The sequence below is a fragment of the Panthera leo genome, chromosome D1 (genome assembly GCF_018350215.1).
Source record: "Panthera leo isolate Ple1 chromosome D1, P.leo_Ple1_pat1.1, whole genome shotgun sequence".
Taxonomy (NCBI): Eukaryota; Metazoa; Chordata; class Mammalia; order Carnivora; family Felidae; genus Panthera; species Panthera leo.
The window spans coordinates 53,238,644-53,257,242 of NC_056688.1; the positions used below are offsets into that span (position 1 = coordinate 53,238,644).

General features: G+C 49.5%; 1 protein-coding gene across 2 annotated transcripts in view; it reads left to right on the forward strand.

The window, feature by feature from the left end:
• TENM4 (teneurin transmembrane protein 4) overlaps positions 1 to 18,599 on the forward strand; it is a 598,010-nt gene that overhangs the window by 378,720 nt on the left and 200,691 nt on the right. For both annotated transcript variants that reach the window (XM_042904074.1, XM_042904075.1), the window contains one exon: positions 488 to 723. In XM_042904074.1, coding sequence (XP_042760008.1) covers positions 488 to 723 — 236 coding nt within the window. The remainder of the gene's footprint in view (positions 1 to 487; positions 724 to 18,599) is intronic.

Here is an 18,599-nt window from a genome sequence, read left to right on the forward strand (position 1 = left end):
TAAAGGGTTTCATACCTCCACCAAGGTACACTGGCAAAGTAGGTATTGGAGAGAGAAGAAACATTCAGGTTCCATTAGCTCCAGGATGCAGAACAGGATTTTAGACACATTCCTAGTTACCGCCAGTAATTTTAGAGAACAGCTAGTATAATACCCAAGAAACAGCATCCCCACCCCAGCCCTTCCCCGGAGAGGGATCTCCACACCCAGCCAGCCTTCTGTCAAGTCGGTAACACCTTCTTCCTTGGCCCCGGGTGGTTTTTCCCACAGGGAGGACTATCCCATTGTGTTCCCCGGACGCGTGTGTTCGTGTGCCCTGTTATGTGGTCTGGTACATGATTCTCCTTTTCTCTGTCCCTCCTGTCTTCTCTGTGGTGATTCTCCAGGCTCCTCTGCATGCCTCTATTGCTGCCTCTGTCCTCCAGGTTGACCTTGGTCCCAGTGAGCCTGCAGACCCTGATGCCCTCTGGCTTCTCTCCACCCGCAGGCACTTCCTCTTCAAGCCGGGAGGCACCTCCCCACTCTTCTGCACCACCTCACCAGGGTACCCGCTGACGTCCAGCACGGTGTACTCCCCCCCGCCCCGGCCCCTGCCCCGCAGCACCTTTGCCCGGCCAGCCTTCAACCTCCAGAAGCCCTCCAAGTACTGTAACTGGAAGTGCGCGGCCCTGAGCGCCATCGTCATCTCAGCCACGCTGGTCATCCTGCTGGCCTACTTCGTGGGTAAGCACCTCCCTCGCCCCAGCTCCCCTCGGCTCCCCTTCGCTCAGAGGGCAGCACACAGCACACCTGTGGGCACCGCAGGCACCTTGCCGCCCCGACGGCCAAAGCACACGTGGCGAGCCACGCAGCCCTGGGGCGCTGGCCTGCACCCCCTAAACTGTCAAGGTCATCTCTCTGGGACCCTCTTCTGCTCCCTGCTTGTAACCAGGAAGGAAGCTGAGCAGCTGCTCCGTCCTGTGTTGGATGCCTAGCAGTAGGCGTAAGCAGCCACCGAGACTGACCTTTGAGGTGGTGGTCTGTGGCGCCAGTGTCACGGATTGGAGTCACGACAAATGAAATGACCAGTTGGAGAGGCTGGACAGCAGGCAGGCCTCTCCTGCTAGTGCCACGTAGCCGCAGTGAGGAGCAGGAAAGATGTGGGGTGCCCTGGGGTTGGAGGGAAACTGCCAAAGATTGGACTGAGCTGACCTCAGCCAGGAAGCATGTCTCAAGGTGACAAGAGGCTGTGACGAGGTGGTCTGAGGGGACTGTGGGAGCCCAAGTCCAGAGCGCAGCCATGGTCAGGACTGAGGAGCAGCAGGTCCCCACTAGCAGCGAGAGTTGGCTGAGGGATGCACGGAGACCCCAAGCAGCACTGACTGGCCTTCTTGCCTGACCCCAGGCCACCTCCACGATGTAGGAAACTCCTCTTGGCCCCTATTTTGCCACCACAGGATGCCACCCATTGGATGCTCTTTCGACGTATTCCCCCCACAGTCAGGTTTCTTGCTTCCTTCACCCCCATCTTTGATCTGCTCCCAGGGAAGATGTTAATCTGAAGAGATCCGTAGGCACCGCTTAGAGTCCGCTGCCTCTTTGTAAATCAGCCCATTAATAAAAGCATCCAGAGGGGTTGGCTTAACCCTCTGTCCTTTCCAGCCTTCGAATTCTGTCATTCTCAGGTTTAAGGTAGGTCAAGCCAGCTTGAGAAGTCCTTGAAGCCATGCTGAGGAATTCTGAGATAATTCTGTATGCAAGGGGGACTTTTCCAGTGTAAGCCCGGTAAAGAGAAACAGAAGTAACTGGCACAGGCCAGAGGAAGACAGGGTGTCGTCCACGGTGGAAAAGAACCCTGTCATCGCATAACCCCCTGGGTTCCTGTGGATGAAAAAGGGCTGTGTGCTGAGGAAGTATGTGCAGTCACTAGGAACGATGAACGAAACATGGGCCCCCGCTTGTTCAGGAGAAGGGATTTGAGCATGGATTGAGCATTCGAGAATCGTGGATTTTACAAGTAATCGGGAAGGCGACAGCCCCTCAAACAGGGAGGTTGCCTTAAATAGCTCCACCTATAGTAAGCTTTCGTCAGTATGCCAGATCTCTCTCTCCCTTGTGACGACTGGCACAGAGAATTCCATGGCTTTAAGGCCAGGTGGGCATACGTGTTTCTTCCCTTCTATCTGATTGCTTAGTTGATGCTGTCTAGAAAGCTGTGTTAAGAAGGATCCTGAGGGGGAGCCTGGGGAGCTCTGTCAGTTATGCGTCTGACTCTTCAGCTCAGGTCGTGATCTCATCATCGTGAGATTGAGCCCTGTGTTAGGCTCCTCACTGGGGGTAGAGCCTGCTTAAGATTCTCCCTCTCCCTCTCCCCCTCCCCTGTGTGTGCTCGCGCTCTCTCGCTCTCTCTCTCAAAAAGAAGGGTCCTGAGGCTATATTCAGGATCAATGGGAAAGGGTCTCTGTGATCGATTAGTAATACCTATCATGGCCACCAGAATGGAGAATATTGATGGCACACCAGGCCTTTGCCATCCCTACTGTGTGTTAGTTGGTAAAAGGAATAGCCAAACTGGGAGAGGCCAGAGCCCTGTGAAAGGGCCCTGATTGATGTAAACTGGGTTACAGGTGAGGGCTATACAGTTCCAAGCACCATCACTCAGCATGAAAGTTTCTTCCTGTCACCACCAATGCTGTGTCCCTGGTAACCACTAATGCAACTCTTGTTTTTGACTGACATTATCATATTTCCTAAATGAGTAGACGTTTGAACGAGGACTGTCCCTGTTCATCGAGAGTCAAGTAGTTTGCAACATAAAGACATCAACTTACATTGAAATTGGAAAGTTTATACTGTAGCCTCGTTCAGGGAGAAAGAATAAATCTTTGTATGATTATGCAAACTCTCGTCTGTTTATATCCCATGGGCTTCTATGGGGTCAGTTTTCAGGAATCTAAAGTTAGATAGGATCTACCAGGAGGTAGTGAGCTCCTTGTCATAGGAACGATGCAGATAGAGCCCAGTGACCACATAGCAAGGATGATTCCAGTGCCGACTGAGATTTTTCACTGGATGGCCTTTGATTGTCCTTCCAACACTGACAGTCTTTGCATCCATGGTTTTGTGACTTCTGTTTCTCATTCAGCAAACCATGCAGGGTACCTCCTTTGGGCCAGGTACTGTGCTAAATGTTAGGGCTAAATACATGATCCCTGCCCTCTTGTTGTTGGTAGCTTTGGAAAGGAGACAACTGTGTTAGCCGTGATTGAAGCAGCTCAGGGGCTATGGGAATACCCACCACCAAGAGCACTAGGGGAGGCTCCCTGGGAAGGATGATGATGTAGCTGAATCCTCTAGTCAGAGTTAAATTGGCAGGAGACATGCAGAGAGTGGATGTCAAACCGAGGGAAGTTTCAGGTTTAAGAGAGGACAGTGTGGTGGTAAGGCCATCGTCTGTGTTTGAAGCATCTGAGGGGTGTTGGAGCTAATGCAGGAGAGTTCGGTAAGATCGTGAAGGTGACCTCAGAGGCCAAGTAACGGACCTTCCCGGATGGGCACTGGGGAGCCACTGAAGGGTTTTAAGCAGTGGAAGCAGTGGCAGAATGTAGTCAGACTTTTATTTTAGAAAGAAAAGTGTAGAGGAAGGAAGAATAGGCCCCATCACAGCAAATGGGTCAGGAGAAGCCAAAGGCATCGGCTAAGACAGTAGCAATGTGGGTGGAGAGGAGGAGTAGGCTTTAGGAGAATTTGTGTCTCATGTTAGGAGTGGTTAGTCCACTGATAATGTGTCCTCACATAGAATAAATACATCCTTCTGGTAAAACCCTCTCTCTGCAGAAACTTTAAGACGGGACTGTAGATTGCATATGCAAGGGCCAGGTCAGATAGGCAGAACTGGAATGTTGCCTTTGTTCCCTGGAGACTCAGAGCTTACACCAGCCTCTGACAGACCTGGATTCCATTCCCAGCTCTGCCACCTGGCTGCTGTTCACCCCTGGGCAACTCGCTTCTCTTCCTGAGCCTTGACTTCCTCATCTAGAAGACAAGCACGACCCATCACGTCAGGAGGACGTGTGTGAGGCTGGAGTACGCTAATGCAGGTGAAGGCATTGCAGGTGCATTTTCCTACTTTTCCTCAAGGGCTGGGGCGGCATCCTTCGTGCCTGGTCCCCTCCAGCTGCCGGGGGCAGAGGATGAGCGTCTTGTTGCTTGGTCGTAATCACAGCCTGTGATGACTAACTTGGAAGGAACTTTCAATTATTAAAAATCAAATTAATTGTCTCAGCCGAGCACAAATATCCTTAACAAAGACTTTTCCAGCCGACCAACCGATCTAATCAACAGGCAAAAGCACAGATACTTAATTAGATTTTTGATGAAAAATTGTGTTTAATTTCAAGTATAATCAATTATTAATTACTGTAATGAGTGAGTCTGACTGGGTTTACTAATTAACTCATTTAAAAATTATGAATAACCTTTTCATTTGTAATTATTTTCTACATCCTATCAAGCTCCAGATAAGAATCCTATCACTTCACCAGCACAGGGGGAGTCGAGAACAGGGCGGGCAAGAATTGTTCTTTCTCTGCTATCTGCTCGGGGCTGCCATATCTGGAGGGAACCCTGACAGATCCATTTGACATTCGGTTTTTAGTTCAAAAGTTTCCGTTCATTTGCAGAGACACCTGCGGTTACTCTCCTGGGAAGATCACAGCCAGCATTCACCACCCACAAAGGCTACAGGGCCTGGGGCCTTGCCTCTGGGCTGTCTTCCCCCTGGGGGGTGTTACTTGGCCACTCTAGTTTGTGTGGGTAACCTAGGAAGGACCTTTAAGAATCCACGGGGCATCTCACCAGAGACGTGATGTACATTTTTGTCTCCAAAGGACACCCTTTCGGAGAGGTAGCTGTTGACCATGCGTGCCTTGTTTTACTCACCATTCTCCCTGTGATGGTTTTTGAGTATTGGAACACTCTCCGCCTTTTCCTTTCTGAAGATAAGAAATGTGTTTGCAGAACAAAATAGGGAGAGCATGATAATGAGGGGAAGATTAGTTAAAAGTCAAACCATGAAGTTTGTGCAGCCATGGCAAATAATGCTTTATTTTATAGCAGCTAATTGTTTTTAAAACGCTGTCCCCACAAAAGGCAGTGTGGCATAGTGTGGTAAAGATAATAGGGGCTGCTGTGGTCGTTCATAATGAGAGCACTTCACTTAGCTTTGATTGTTTGCAGCCCACATGCCCCTCTCTGTTCTGAGCACTTTGCTTGTAGTTTCTCGTTTTCAAATCTCCCAACAGCCCTGTGGATTATTCTCTCCAATTTACAGATGAGGACACTGAGAACCTGTGAACTGGAATAAGTTCCCACCGTCACCTGGTAAATGGCAGGACAGTGGTCATCCCCAGGCACCCAGGCTCTAGGGCTGATGCCTTTAAATTCTTTTCCTCTTTCGACTTCACGTTCCTAAACTTTATGCACTAACTTTCCTATCATAGTACTTGGTATTTAGAATTTTTGCTGTGTGCCCAGTGTTGGTCCAAGCCCATCATGTCATATCTTTGAGCACTCACCAGTTCTGTGAGATAAGTTTTATTTTCTGTTTTTTCTACAAGAGGAAACTAAAGCTCACAGAAGGTAACAACTTGCCAGGGTCCCAAAACCAGTAAAGAATATAGGATTTTTAAAGGCCATACTCTCAGACACTGTGCTGGGTTCACAGCTTGAACAGATGGTGTAGAATCAAAAGACCCCACTCATGTCCAGCTCTGTCACTTGCTGACTGTGTAAACTTGGGCAAGTTGCTTAATTTGTCTGAACCTCGGTTTCCACTTTGCTTATGGCTCCTATAGTGGGTGTGGCTGGAATGATTACCCCATTTTACGTGGGAGGAATTTATAGCAGCATGGCTGAGAGCATGGGTTCTGAAATTAGGCTGTCTGATTTCAGATCTCAGCTCTGCTGCGCATCTGTCTTGTGACCTTAGGCAAGTCTGTTTAACCTCTATCAGCCTCAGTTTACCCATCTGTAAAGCGAGGCTAATAATAGTGGCTACTTCACAGGGCTCTTGCAAATTCCAGTAAGATAATTTGCATAAAGTACTTAGACTACTGTCTGGGACCTTTAGCACTCAATAAAAGGTAGATACTATTATTGTTGTTAATAATATTCTTAGTACTATTAGCATCACATGTGGAAGAGTATTTGTAAGTCTTGACCGAGACCTTGGACCAGCCTCATCTCATCTCAGTGCCTGCGGGCTTCCTGGCCGGTGTTAGTCACTGGGGCAGCCGACAGAACAAGCAGGGAGACCTGTCAGGAGACATTTGTAGGGATGTGTCGCTGTTACAGGGAAGCAGCCTAGAGAAGAGTCATTACCAGAAAGTGCCTCGCGTCATTTCTTTAACTCAGACAAAAGTTGATTTTTGGTTCACTGACAGTCGCCTCTGTCCAGGTAAGACTGACAGGCTCCCCGGCGTTCTGGATCTCTATGTGAAAAGCAAACATGGGGTATCACGGAAGAGCTGCGGATTCCTATCTCCAGGACTCCTCAAGCACCTGTCTTGCCAAATAGGCGTTTGGAAAAGGGGCACAACAGGCTTGCTAACAGTACAAAAAAGCAGGACTAGTTTTACATTTGAATGGAGACCTGAGATTGCCCTGGGACTCTCTTCCACGGTGGGTACAGGCCCGCCCCGCGGAGAAAGGGTGCTGCTCACTATGCTTTCTCTAAGGCAGTGAGGTGTTCTCATGGAATTCTGCAGAAATCTCAGCTCTGCCACAGCCCAGCTGGGTGACCCTTTGGAGCCTTGGTTTCCTCATTTGCAAAGTGGGGAGAACAATAGTACTCCCATGAGAGATGATGCTGAAAAACCACAGGGCATGTGAAAAAGGAGAGCTCCCTTGCTGGTGGCCTTGGGACACTGTTGGAAGCCTTCCTTGGACCCCAGTTTCTCAACCCAGGATGGGGTGGGAGTAGATGATCCCGTAACGTCCTCCCCAGGTTTTGGAAGGAGGAAGGAGGAAGGAGGAAACTGAACCCGGACGTGGGGGTGTGGCGGCCTCTGTACAGCTGCTACGACAACATGCTCAGCACTGAGGGCTCCTTCTTTTTATTTCTTTTATCTTTTTTTTTTGTAAGTAGGTCACATTTTCACCTCCACTAGCAGCTGATGTTGGATTGAGAAAAAAAAAAAAATCAGAGCCCTTGCTTGAAGTGGTGATAGTTCGGTGAGAACGCTGCTAAATTTAATTGCTGCTTTACAAAAGGCAGCTGTCAGAGTGCTTGCTTGTTGGAATATCGCAGTCCTTGGTCCAGAAGCGCCTGGGTCATCCAGTTCTCGGGGTTATCTGGGCAGCGCTGATGGAGGTGGGCTGGGGCCCCGAGTGCCACGTGTGCAGACTGGTGTGGGCTCTCCTCGCCATGTCTGACTGACATTCCACCACACAAACCTGACTTCAGGGGCTGGCTGGTGTCAGTCCAGTTAGGGGGTCATGAGGCATCCCTTCTCTTTAGGGGGCGCGTTGCTCACTCTCCCCTCTCCTAAAGTCTGTTCTCTGCTGCACGCTCGTCCGGAGCACAAAGCCAGGCACAAGGGAGCCCTGCTCAGTGAGACTTGATGGGATAAATGACCTTGCAAGGTGGTAAAGCCTGCCGAGGGTATTTTGGGTGGAAGGAAAATACAGGCAAAAGCACGATGGCAGAAATGTGCACTGTATGTCCTGGGGCTCGGGGGCAGGTGACATGGACATGACACGAGTAGAGAAAAGGTCAGAAATGGAAGCCAAGGTGATATTACCCCCTCCTTCCCTCAGTTATCCCATCTGGTTCAGCTCTCACGGCATCAGCATCTCGGGTGCCATTTGCTTCATAAGCACAGGCCTGTTGCCCTTTGGGCCTGGGTGTTACTAGCAAGCAATACAGCTTATTTTCTCTCCTCTCTCTTTGACTTCACATCAGGCCTTTTGGGTAGATTTACCTTTATAGCCCAAAGAATGGGGAATGAAGATGATTGAACTTGATGTTTTAGGGGGAGGAAGAAGTGGTAAAGATACAGGATCCTGTATTAAAGCTTTTCTTTCCAAGATTGATTCCTTCATGCTGCTCAGTGGGAATGGCTAATAGCAAGATATATATAGATTGTTCTCTTCATAACAGACCCCAGACAGGTATCCTCCAGCCCCCCAAAAGCAGGACTTGAGCCTGGCGCGGCTGTCTGCCGTTGTCTGAGGTGCCACCGTGCGGAGGAGGGGCTCACTTGCTCTGTGGCGCTGCCGAGGCCAGAACTGGGCCCGCAGGGTGAAAATGACACAAAGGCCAATTTGGGCTCTGTGGGAGGAGGCTTTCCTAACAAGACAGCGGCCTGTGTGGAGTAGGCTTCTGTGTCTGGAACGAGAGGAGCAAGGGTACGTGCCCAGCGGGTCTCGTTTTATTGTCCGTTGTCCTTCCGCCCTTCCTTGCTGTACCATGTGGGCAAGGACTTCATCTCCTTAAGATGCCTTCCCGTCTGTAACGTAGGATGAAGCAGGCAAACAAAGGAGTAGCCAAAATGATTAAGGCGTTCAACATGTGACCGCTCGGCATGAAAAACATCTTCCCCGCTCTGCAGCTGCCCCTCCGCCCCCCGCCGTCTCCCCACCCTCCGATCTCCTTCACGGGTGGAACCAGCCAGCAGCCGGCAGACCCAAGGAAGCCCACTGATCCAGACCGTGTGGGTGAGCCTCCCAGGCACAGAGCAGGGTGGAGAAGGGGAGAGCAGGTCTGGAAGGCAAGTAGATAACATCAGCCTCCTCACATCTCCGATTTCTCTTCCATAGCAGTGCTCATGGCTCTGGCTCTCCTCCTGGGGACCCAAGGCTAGTATCGAGACCCAAACCTTACACAGGTACCTCTCCCCCCCTTACTCAGGCACCTCTCCCCCACTTATTCAGGCACCTCCCCCCCTTACTCAGGCATCTCTCCCCCCCTTAACTCAGGTACCTCCCCCCCTTACTCAGGCACCTCTCCCCCCTTAGGCATCTCTCCCCCCCCCCCTTACTCAGACACCTCTCCCCCCACTTACTCGGGCACCACTCCCCCCCTTACTCAAGCACCTCTTGCTCCCTTACTCAGGCACCTCTCTCCCCACTTACTCAGCACCTCCCCGACCCTTATTCAGGCACCATTCCCCCCCTTACTCAGGCACCTTTTCCCCCTTACTCAGGCACCATTCCCCCCTCCCTTACTCAAGCACCTCTCCCTCCCTTACTCGGCACCTCTCCCCCCCACCTTACTCAGGCACCTCTCCTATATTTTGCTCCCACTCAGCCACCAGGCCCTGCCCACTTGTAGTCAAAATCAGATTTCCTGAGATACAGTTTACACACAGAAGACTAACACATTTAGGCATACCATTCTCTGAGTTTTGACAGATGGATGGAGTTGCGTGACCATCATCACCACCACAGTCAAAACACAGACCACTTCCATCACCCCAAAAAGCTCCCTTATGTCCTTTTATACTCAGTGCTCCCCTCATTCTCAGCCTCTGGCAAGCACTCACCTGTTTGCTATTTGGTGGTTTCAGGTACTCTTTTTCAGAGTAATAAATGTAATAAAGAGGTGATTTATTGCTGGATTCAGAATCAGACTGTAAGATCTTCAAGTGTTGCTGAGAACACTGGAAGGTAGAATTCAGAATTCAAGATACTAGGGTCTCACAACGGGAACATCTGTGCTGTCGGCATGAATGCACACGGGCATATGCTCTTGTGCCATTTTTGTGGACCATTTCTTCCCGTACACGCTTATAACTTGACACAGTTCTTGGCAAGTTGAAGAGCTCTGTCATATCTGTGCCATTACCGTATCAGCGTATTCCTGCCGTCTCCAACTTTTCCTATTATAAATAGCGCTTCTGTGAACATCTTTGTGACTCTGCTCTGATTTTTCTTCTTTCGGTTATTTTGGGGAGGGTGTGTTCCAAAAGCAGGATTTCTGGGTCACAAGGGGTGCACAGTTTGAAGCTCTCATTACTCACTGCTAGGGGCTCCTTGGAAGGGTAGGACTGAATTCCAGGACGCCCAGCCGGGTGTCCAGTTTCCCCGCAGTCCCACCGGGGTGGGGCTTTGTGTCTGACCTTGGGTCAGCCGGTTCAGTGGGTGGGGGGCAAGGGAGTTGATGTGTGATTCCAAGACCCAGAGAAGCTATAGAGTCTTCATTCCTGGAGGGATTTCCACCTCCTTTCTCTCAGTCTGTTCCTTTTCAAAAGCTGGGCTCACATGTCCCTTCCTCAGTGTACCTCCTGACCCCCTGACACTAAGCCAGGACCTGGTTCTATGCTCTGACACTGCTCATGATGCTCCCCACAACGGCAGCTGCTCATTGTGTCACGGATCGGCTGGCGCCTGTCCCTGCTGTTGGATTTTCAGCTCCAGGAGGGCAGAAACTATCTCCATCCTGCTCAGGGCCGTACCGTAGTTAGTTTCTTGTACAAGGCCAGCAGGAGGTAGCACGTGTTCAGCAAAAGTGTGTTGACGGAGAGAAAGCAGGGTAAGGTGCCTGGACCTGAGCCTAGCCACTGTGGCAAGGCATGGAGTGGAAGGAAGGAAAAAGGGAAGAGGCTTGTATTCGTATAGGGGACAGAGAGGAAAGGTCTAGACACAGTGAGATCATGGGAGCTTGGAAAATGGTTATCAGAAGCCGAGCAGGGAGCCAGAGGCGGCTGCCAAAGCGTAATCAGTGTGAGGTGCACTCCTGGCCCAGGGCCCTGTTTTGCTCCTCTGTCCGTGCAAGTCGAGCAAGAACCTTGCTCTCTCTTAGCCTCAGTTTTCTCACTGGGAATGTAGACAGTAGGCTGCTGGAAAGATGCTGTAACAACCTGGCGCCTAGCTGTTCCTGGTCCCTGGAATCTGTCTTCCCTTCCCCCCGGCAAACAAGACGTGTTGAATTTTAGGGCCAACCAGTCCTGAGGTTGGAAGTGTCACAAAAAGGTGTATTCATATAGCCTAACAACAGCAGCACCTGCAGAGATCACACACTCTCCTGGGGCTTGAGGCCCGCACCCCATGGGCGGCTTTGGGGTCCCTGAAGGGACACTGTGGCCATGGATGGGCAGGAGGTAGCCCCAACCATACCCCGAGGGTGCTCCTTGCACGCTTTGACCCCGGGAATGTGGAAAAGGAGTTGGTCTTACAGATTTTTTGCATCCTATGGAGAGGATTTGTTCCCCACATCCTTGTTTTTCTTCTAGACTAATTACTGTGAAATAACAGAACTTAATTGCACCTAGGTGCAGAGAGAAAGCGAGAAGGGTCTCCCTGATGGCTGTTCTTGCGCTGCCATAGATATATAGCTTGTGGAGAGGAGGGGGTGCAGTCTGGGCCGTGTGCTTAGGGCGGCAGGCTCAGGACCTCCGTGAGGAAGCAGAGAAGCAGCTCTTCATCACAGGGAAAAGGGAGGGAGGCAGGAGAGCAGGAAGGATGGCTGTAAGCACAGTGTTTTTTTCTTCCTCCTATCAGTAAAACAACGAAATCACAACTAAATGGTTTCATTTTTTTTTTTTTTTTTTTTTTTTTTTGAGATAGCAACACAGTAGCAAGAGCACAGACTCGGGACCTAGTGAGGCCTGTATTCTGGCCCAGCCCACAGGTTTTTCATTGGGGGTCTTGATTTCCTCCTTGGTAAAAAGTCAATTAATGTCTAAGCAGTGTTCTGAGCATTAAGCGAAAGGCCACCTGTGAAGGGGGGGGTCCAGACCATGGGTGGCCCACAGTGGGTGTTCACCTGATGCTGTTCTCACCCTTCTGGGCAGCGGGATCACCCAGAAGTTTTAAGGCCTCTCAGATTCAGCCACCAAGGGCCACTCCTGGATGCAGGGATTTAAGGTAATCTGAAATTAAGAAGAGGGAACTTCCCCAAGGTTCAGGTTTGAAACGGCAGGGAGCACTCACTGAGCCTGTGTGCCGGGTTGTGTCCCCAGCTGAAAAGGACAGACAAAGCCAGATAAGCTAGCATCACCGCCTTGAGTCATCCTAGGTTTCATGGTGAGCCAGATGTGTAAGGAGCTGATGGTGGTACTAGACAGATGATAAAACCATGTTCCTGGAGTTTGAGCCTTGTCCCTGTGGGAGCCCGAAGGAAAGAGCAATTCATTCTAAGCAAGATCAGATAAAATTTCCCCACAGCGCTGAGCCTTGTAAATCAAGTAAGATATTGAAAAAGAAGCTATGAATGGCTTTCTGGAAGATGGAACAGCCTAAACAAAGGCGGAGGTTGGTAGACAGAAATGTTGGCTGTGTGGGGTGCCTGTATCAGAAGACTGTGTGTTAAAATGTCCGTTGGTGCGTTTGAGCCGCCTGCAGGCATTGGTCTGTTTTACCCAAGGCTCTGGAGTGTAGAGCACAGAACCACAAGGACTGCAGGACCCTGGCTGCCTTCCCTCTTAGGAGACATGCTGCACGAGACAGCTACGTAGTAAATACCTCGCCTTCCCGTGAGGCTTTGAAACCCATAGATCCTCTCCAGCGGACTATGCGCCGTATAGAATTCTCAACTGTATTTTCTTGCTCTGCAAGCCCCAAATGTGGAAAATGAGGCCGGCTGCAGTTAAATAGCTCGTTGAGCTGGAATAACTGGCAAGTGAGAGAGCTGGAACTAGAAGCCAGATTTCCCCATCCCAAGGCCTACGTTCCCTATATAGACTGTGCTGCCTTTCAGACCCCCACTCTGATGTTCTCATCTACTGTGGTGCTGCAACCCTGGGGCTCAGAGCAAACCACAGGGCCTTTGCCACCCTGGCTGTGGCTTTCCTCTGCCCCTGCTCCCAGCTCCCTTCCCGCAACCCAACGTGATGTACCTTTACCATGTGCCAGGCATGTTCTGAGTGTTACCTGCATTTTCTTATTGAATCTTCTCATGGTCTTACTTATCCAACAAATATTTGCCAGGTGCCAACCATGTGCTAGGCACCATTCTGTTTTTATCTCCATTCTATAGACAGGAAACTGGTGCCCAAGCAGGTTAATTCATTTGTCCAAAGCCACATCACTGGTAAGAGAGGGAGCCAGGATTTGTCCCCAGACCCTGCCCTCTTTCCACCTGGGCTCTTGGATTCCCATAGCTGGGGTGGGCTGGGACAGTCCACCTGATCTGGACTGCTGAGGGGGTGCAGGAAGCGCCTTACGAAGCAGAGAAGCTAACTCTTTCTTATGGGAGAAAAATTAACATCCACCTGTCCTGTCCCATGCACTGTGCCAGGATTGCTATGTGCCCGTGGCATTGAGTGGGTCTGTGATTTTTACCAACATGCCTCAGGATTGGAGAGACAAGGAGGCCCAGATGACATCAGGGACCTCAGTACATGTCACTTACTGAGCCCTGGCCCCCCATGTTATCTGATTCTGCTGTCCTCCAGGCTTCGTCTGGCATGAGTAGATTGTCACCAGTATAACATTTCACTTTGGAGGAAGCTCTTCCCTCTGGTGTGTGGCAGGCAGCTAGATTTATCGTCCTTTTGAGCCTGGAGTTAGATTTTGTTCACAGGCACCAGTGGGGAAAGAGGAGATATGCCAGGATCATACATTGTGCTGTGGCCTCCACTGCGTCCCACAGTCCTAAATTCTACCACCTGGGCCACCAGGAACTCTCAGCAAGACCTAGTCCCTGGGCTCCTGTGAGTGTCTCTGGTTTCGTGAGCACATACATTCCTCCACCAGAGCACGCACGCAAAACTGGTATTTGAGGGGAGAAGGTGTGAAAGTTGGCAGAGATTAAATGCGAATTTTAGGAGAAGTAGCATTTTTTTTTTTTTACCTGAAAACTGGAAACTCTTCTTTCGTAACTTGTTGGCATCTGACTTCCTGTAGAGCATCAAGTCTATTACATAGCACGGTTCATACACCTGATTGTGTAGGTCTGGGGCCGTGCTGGATGTTTCACATACAAATTGTTGCATTAGTCTGTGCTTTAAACTTTGGGTGTTCTTTCTTTCATTAACTCTTTTTCTAAGTTAGTTTGTTTATTTTGAGAGAAGGCATGTGTGTGTGCAAGTGGGGGAGGGACAGAGAGAGAGAGAAAGAGGGAGAATCCCAAACAGGCTCCATAATGTCAGCATGGAGTTCAACACAGGGCTTGATCTCGTGAACTTCAAGATGGTGACCTGTGCTGAAATCAAGAGTCAGATGCTCAACCGACTGAGCCACCCAGGGGCCCCTCTTTTTTTTTTTACTGTTTTGTTTTATTTTTGAGAGACAGAGAGCATGAGTGGGGGAGGAGCAGAGAGAGAGGGAGACACAGAATCTGAAGCAGGCTCCAGGCTCTGAGCTGTCAACACAGAGCCCAACACGGGACACAAACCCACAAACTATGAGATCATGACCTGAGCTGACGTAGGACGCTTAACCGACTGAGCCACCCAGGCACCCCATGCCTCTTTTATTAACTTTTAAGCAATGTGACCAGAATGCCTTATGGTTTCAGAACACTTCCTAATCTATAAAGAACTTTCATTAAATTTAATTCTTACAGCAACTCAGGAGATGGTTTTATATTATTTCCATTTTTCCAGATGAAAACAGTGTAGGTCAGAGTGGTTATGTGACTTATTTGCTGATACACAGCTAATAAGGGTCAGAGCTGGGAGCCTGGCTGTCTCTACAGATCTGCTCCACTGAGTACATAGGTGAACAGCACAGCCAGCCAGGGGAAGGGAGCACACAGACCCGCAGCGTCAGGGCACTGTGCATGGGAGAGGTGCTGAAATCATGATAATGGCCCCAGGCTGCAGAGGCGGGAGCAAAGGTCATTTTTTGGCTGGGGGTGATGGTGAAAATCCACATAGAAATAGACCTTGAAGGATGGGAGAAAATTTTTTTAAATAGGGAGGGCAGTGGCCGTTTCCACATAGAGACATTGTATCCGCAAAAGCCTGGAGGCTGGATGGACAGGTGTGTTTGAGGGATAGAAGAAATCACACAGACCAAGACCCCTGAGCAGAAGGGAGTGAGGAATATCAGGTACCTTGCTCAACAAGCATTTAGAGTGCTCTTGGAAAATTGTGTCCATTTTTAAGCGATATTACCTCAAGTTTCTGTCCTCAGGAAAATATTGCCAACAAAATTTGATCAGTAAGACTGGTCCATATTAAGAGATTTGTCCTTTTTTGCCCCATTTTTGTCATTTCCATGATTTTACATCTAATCGGAAAGGCAGCATGCATAGTGCTTAGGGACAGGTTCAAGGCAATGTGGATTTGACTCTGATCCGAGCTTATTCTCTGCCTCTTATTAAATGCGCAATCTTGGGCCAGTTATTCAATCACTTTGACCCTCAGTCCTCATCTTGCAAATGAGGGTAATAATACTACCTCCCTTCTGGGGCTTTGTGCGGTTTAAGTGATACTGTGTTTATAAAGCACTTGCTGCAGTGTTTGGCACAGTATCACCTTCAGTTAACAACAGGGGCTGTTTGTTAACTTGACCATGATCGTCACCCTGGCGCCCAGAACTGTGCTGCCTTAAACTTCTAATTGAAAAGCTGAACCAAACCAGAGATCTGTGTATATCAGAGAAGGTAAAAGGGAACTCACGTGTATCGAGCGCCTTGCTCTGTGTGTGGACGAGAGCAGGAAAGCAGGAAAATGTGGGTGACCCCAAAGAGCCAGAAGAGGCTCACCCACGGGGCAGCAGCCTGGGATGCTCTGGGGAGTATAAGAGAAACATCGCACACTCTGTTCTGTGAGATTTTAAAATGCTCTTTCAAAACGCTTCTCATTATAAAGAAATATTATCCCAAGTTACAAATCCGGGTGGCAGGCTCCACGTTAAGCTGTCCGCCCTCATTCCTCTTGCTGAAGTGAACGTTCCAGAGGGAAAAGACCTCTCCTAATAATATATACACAAATTAAAACTCCATTTAGAGGTACAGTGGGGACCACCTCCTAATTGACTTTGATCACAGAAAAAAATCATTTAACACGGTCGGTATGCCAGAGGAAAGCAGGAAATGGGAGGGTTGCTCTGCAGAGTGCTGTTAACAGTGAGTTCTAGCAGCTGTGGAGATGAAGCCAGCCACAGGACTTTTCTCCTTTGGTATTCCCAGGCATTAACCAAACCCATGGTTTCCTCGGGTCCCCTTGGATGGTTCACGATGTGAAGGAAGGAGTGATGGCTCACGCGTGAGTCGCAGGTCCTTTGCTAAGTGGAGTCATCTGTCTACAGAAGAGTTTCAGCCAGGGGCACCTGGGTGGCTCCGTCGGTTGAGCGTCCGACTTCGGCTCAGGTCATGATCTCATGGTTCGTAGGTTTGAGCCCCGCGTTGGGCTCTGTGCTGACCGCTCGGAGCCTGGAGCCTGCTTCGGATTCTGTGTCTCCGTCTCTCTGCCCCTCCCCCCGCTCGTGCTCACTCGCTTGTGCTCTCTCTCAAAAATAAATAAAAATTAGTTTAAAAAACTAAAAAGAAAAGAAAAGCTCGGGCCAGCCTTGTGAATCTAGTGTTGACGCTCAGAGGCAAGTGCCGCAAACAAAGGTCTTCCTCGTGTGTCTGTTGGCAGTGATTGGATCGACAGCTGTATGTTTATTCTCACAGGGGCTGACAGGAAACCTGTCCTGCGCTCCCCTGACAGTAGTCTGAGAAGAGCTCAGGGGTTGGTTTCAGTTCTTGGTGATGGCGTGATGAATGTGCAATTACAGATAATTCTGGAGGCTGGGTTGTCTGGAGATACAGAATTAGATTAATAACGTCTGTTTTGTCGCTGTGTTTTGAGGGGCCTAGTGTATAAAATGGAGTTACCAGCGATGCCTTCCTTAAAAAGTCGTGAGATTGAATGATCCCACAAATGTGAGTCCTCCAGCATTACGTCTTGCATGTGGTACAATTTTAATAATTAGGAGCTGTTATTGTTTTAATGATAGTCCTAATTATGTCTGCCCCTTCATTTTCTCCCTTTCTTCTTCACTCCTTTGGGCTAGGTGCTGAGGGGTAGAAATGAAAGGAGTAATCGCTGCCCTGAAGGGAGGGCCTCATGGTGGCCTGATACAGCCTGTCCTGTGGATTCATTCCCTTGACTCTAGGCTCAAGGAGACAACTTCTTTCTTATTTTTTTTAATATGAGATTTATTGTCAGATTGGTTTCCATATAACACCCAGTGCTCATCCCAACAGGTGCCCTCCTCAATGCCCATCACCCACTTTCCCTCCCTCCCACCCCCATCAACCCTCAGCTTATTCTCAGTTTTTAAGAGTCTCTTATGGTTTGCCTCCCTCCCTCTCTTTTTTTTTCCCCCTTCTCCTTCCCCATGGACTTCTGTTAAGTTTCTCAGGATCCATATAAGAGTGGAATCATATGGGGGCACCTGGGTGGCTCAGTCGGTTAAGCGTCCAACTTTGGCTCAAGTCATGATCTCACAACTTGTGGGTTCAAGCCCCGTGTCAGTGCTGACAGTTCAGAGCCTGGAACCTGCCTCAGATTCTGTGTTTCCCTCTCTCTCTTCCCCTCCCCCGCTCATGCTCTGTCTCTCAAAAATAAATAAACATTAAAAAAATTAAAAAACAAAAAGTGAAAACATATGGTATCTGTCTTTCTCTGGCTGACTTATTTCACTTAGCATAACATCCTCCAGTTCCATCCACGTTGCTACAAAAGGCCAGATTTCATTCTTTCTCATTGCCAAGTAGTATTCCACTGTGTATATAAACCACATCTTCTTTATCCATTCGTCAGTTGATGGACAGTTAGGCTCTTTGCATAATTTGGCTATTGTTGGTAGTGCAGCTATAAACATTGGGGTACATGTGTCCCTGTGCATCAGCACTCCTGCATCCCTTGGGTAAATTCCTAGCAGTGCTATTGCTGGGTCATAGGGTAGGTCTATTTTTAATTTTTTGAGGAACCTCCACACTGTTTTCCAGAGCGGCTGCACCAAGGAGACAACCTCTTTAATCTGGGAGTGCAGTGCCTGATGGAGGAATAGGCTGTGAGGATGGCTTCCCTGCCCTTACAGGATTTCCTGCCATGACTTAATGACAGAGTCGAAAACCTGGGCTCAGCAGGGTCCCAGGCTCTGCCCACATGCTCTCGTCAAGTCTGCGTCTCCTCACTTGTGCAATGAGGGAGGGGTCTGGGACTGTCAGTTCCATCTAAGCAACACCCTCCCCCAACATCCCAGCAGAAACTCCAGGCTCTGAACTCCCTGGAGAAATCTCCTGACCTTACTTTTGCAAGGAAAACCTCAATATACAATTACCATGATGGTGATAATGTTAGGAGCAAAGAGGATCATCTCTTTGAGAAAATACCAAGCACCATAATCTCATAAACTGTCTTCACAGCTCTTGGAGCTGAGTGTTATGGTCACCATTTTATAGATGAACAAACCGAGGCTCCAGAGAGTTACCTAACGTCTGCCAGGGCACGTCACTGTGAACGTGAGAACCGGAAAAGGAACCCAGGGCTGTGTGACGGCAGCCTGTGCTCATCACCACTACAGTTCTGCGCTTCCCGTTTCTGGCCTCGGGAACCAGCACGACACTGGGAGGCGGGCACGGAGAAGTCGGATAACCGGGCTGAGGTCAGTCCACGGGTCGGTGGAGGTGACCAGCCCCTGCATTAGTTACGTAGAGAAGAGGTCTTAGTCGAGGC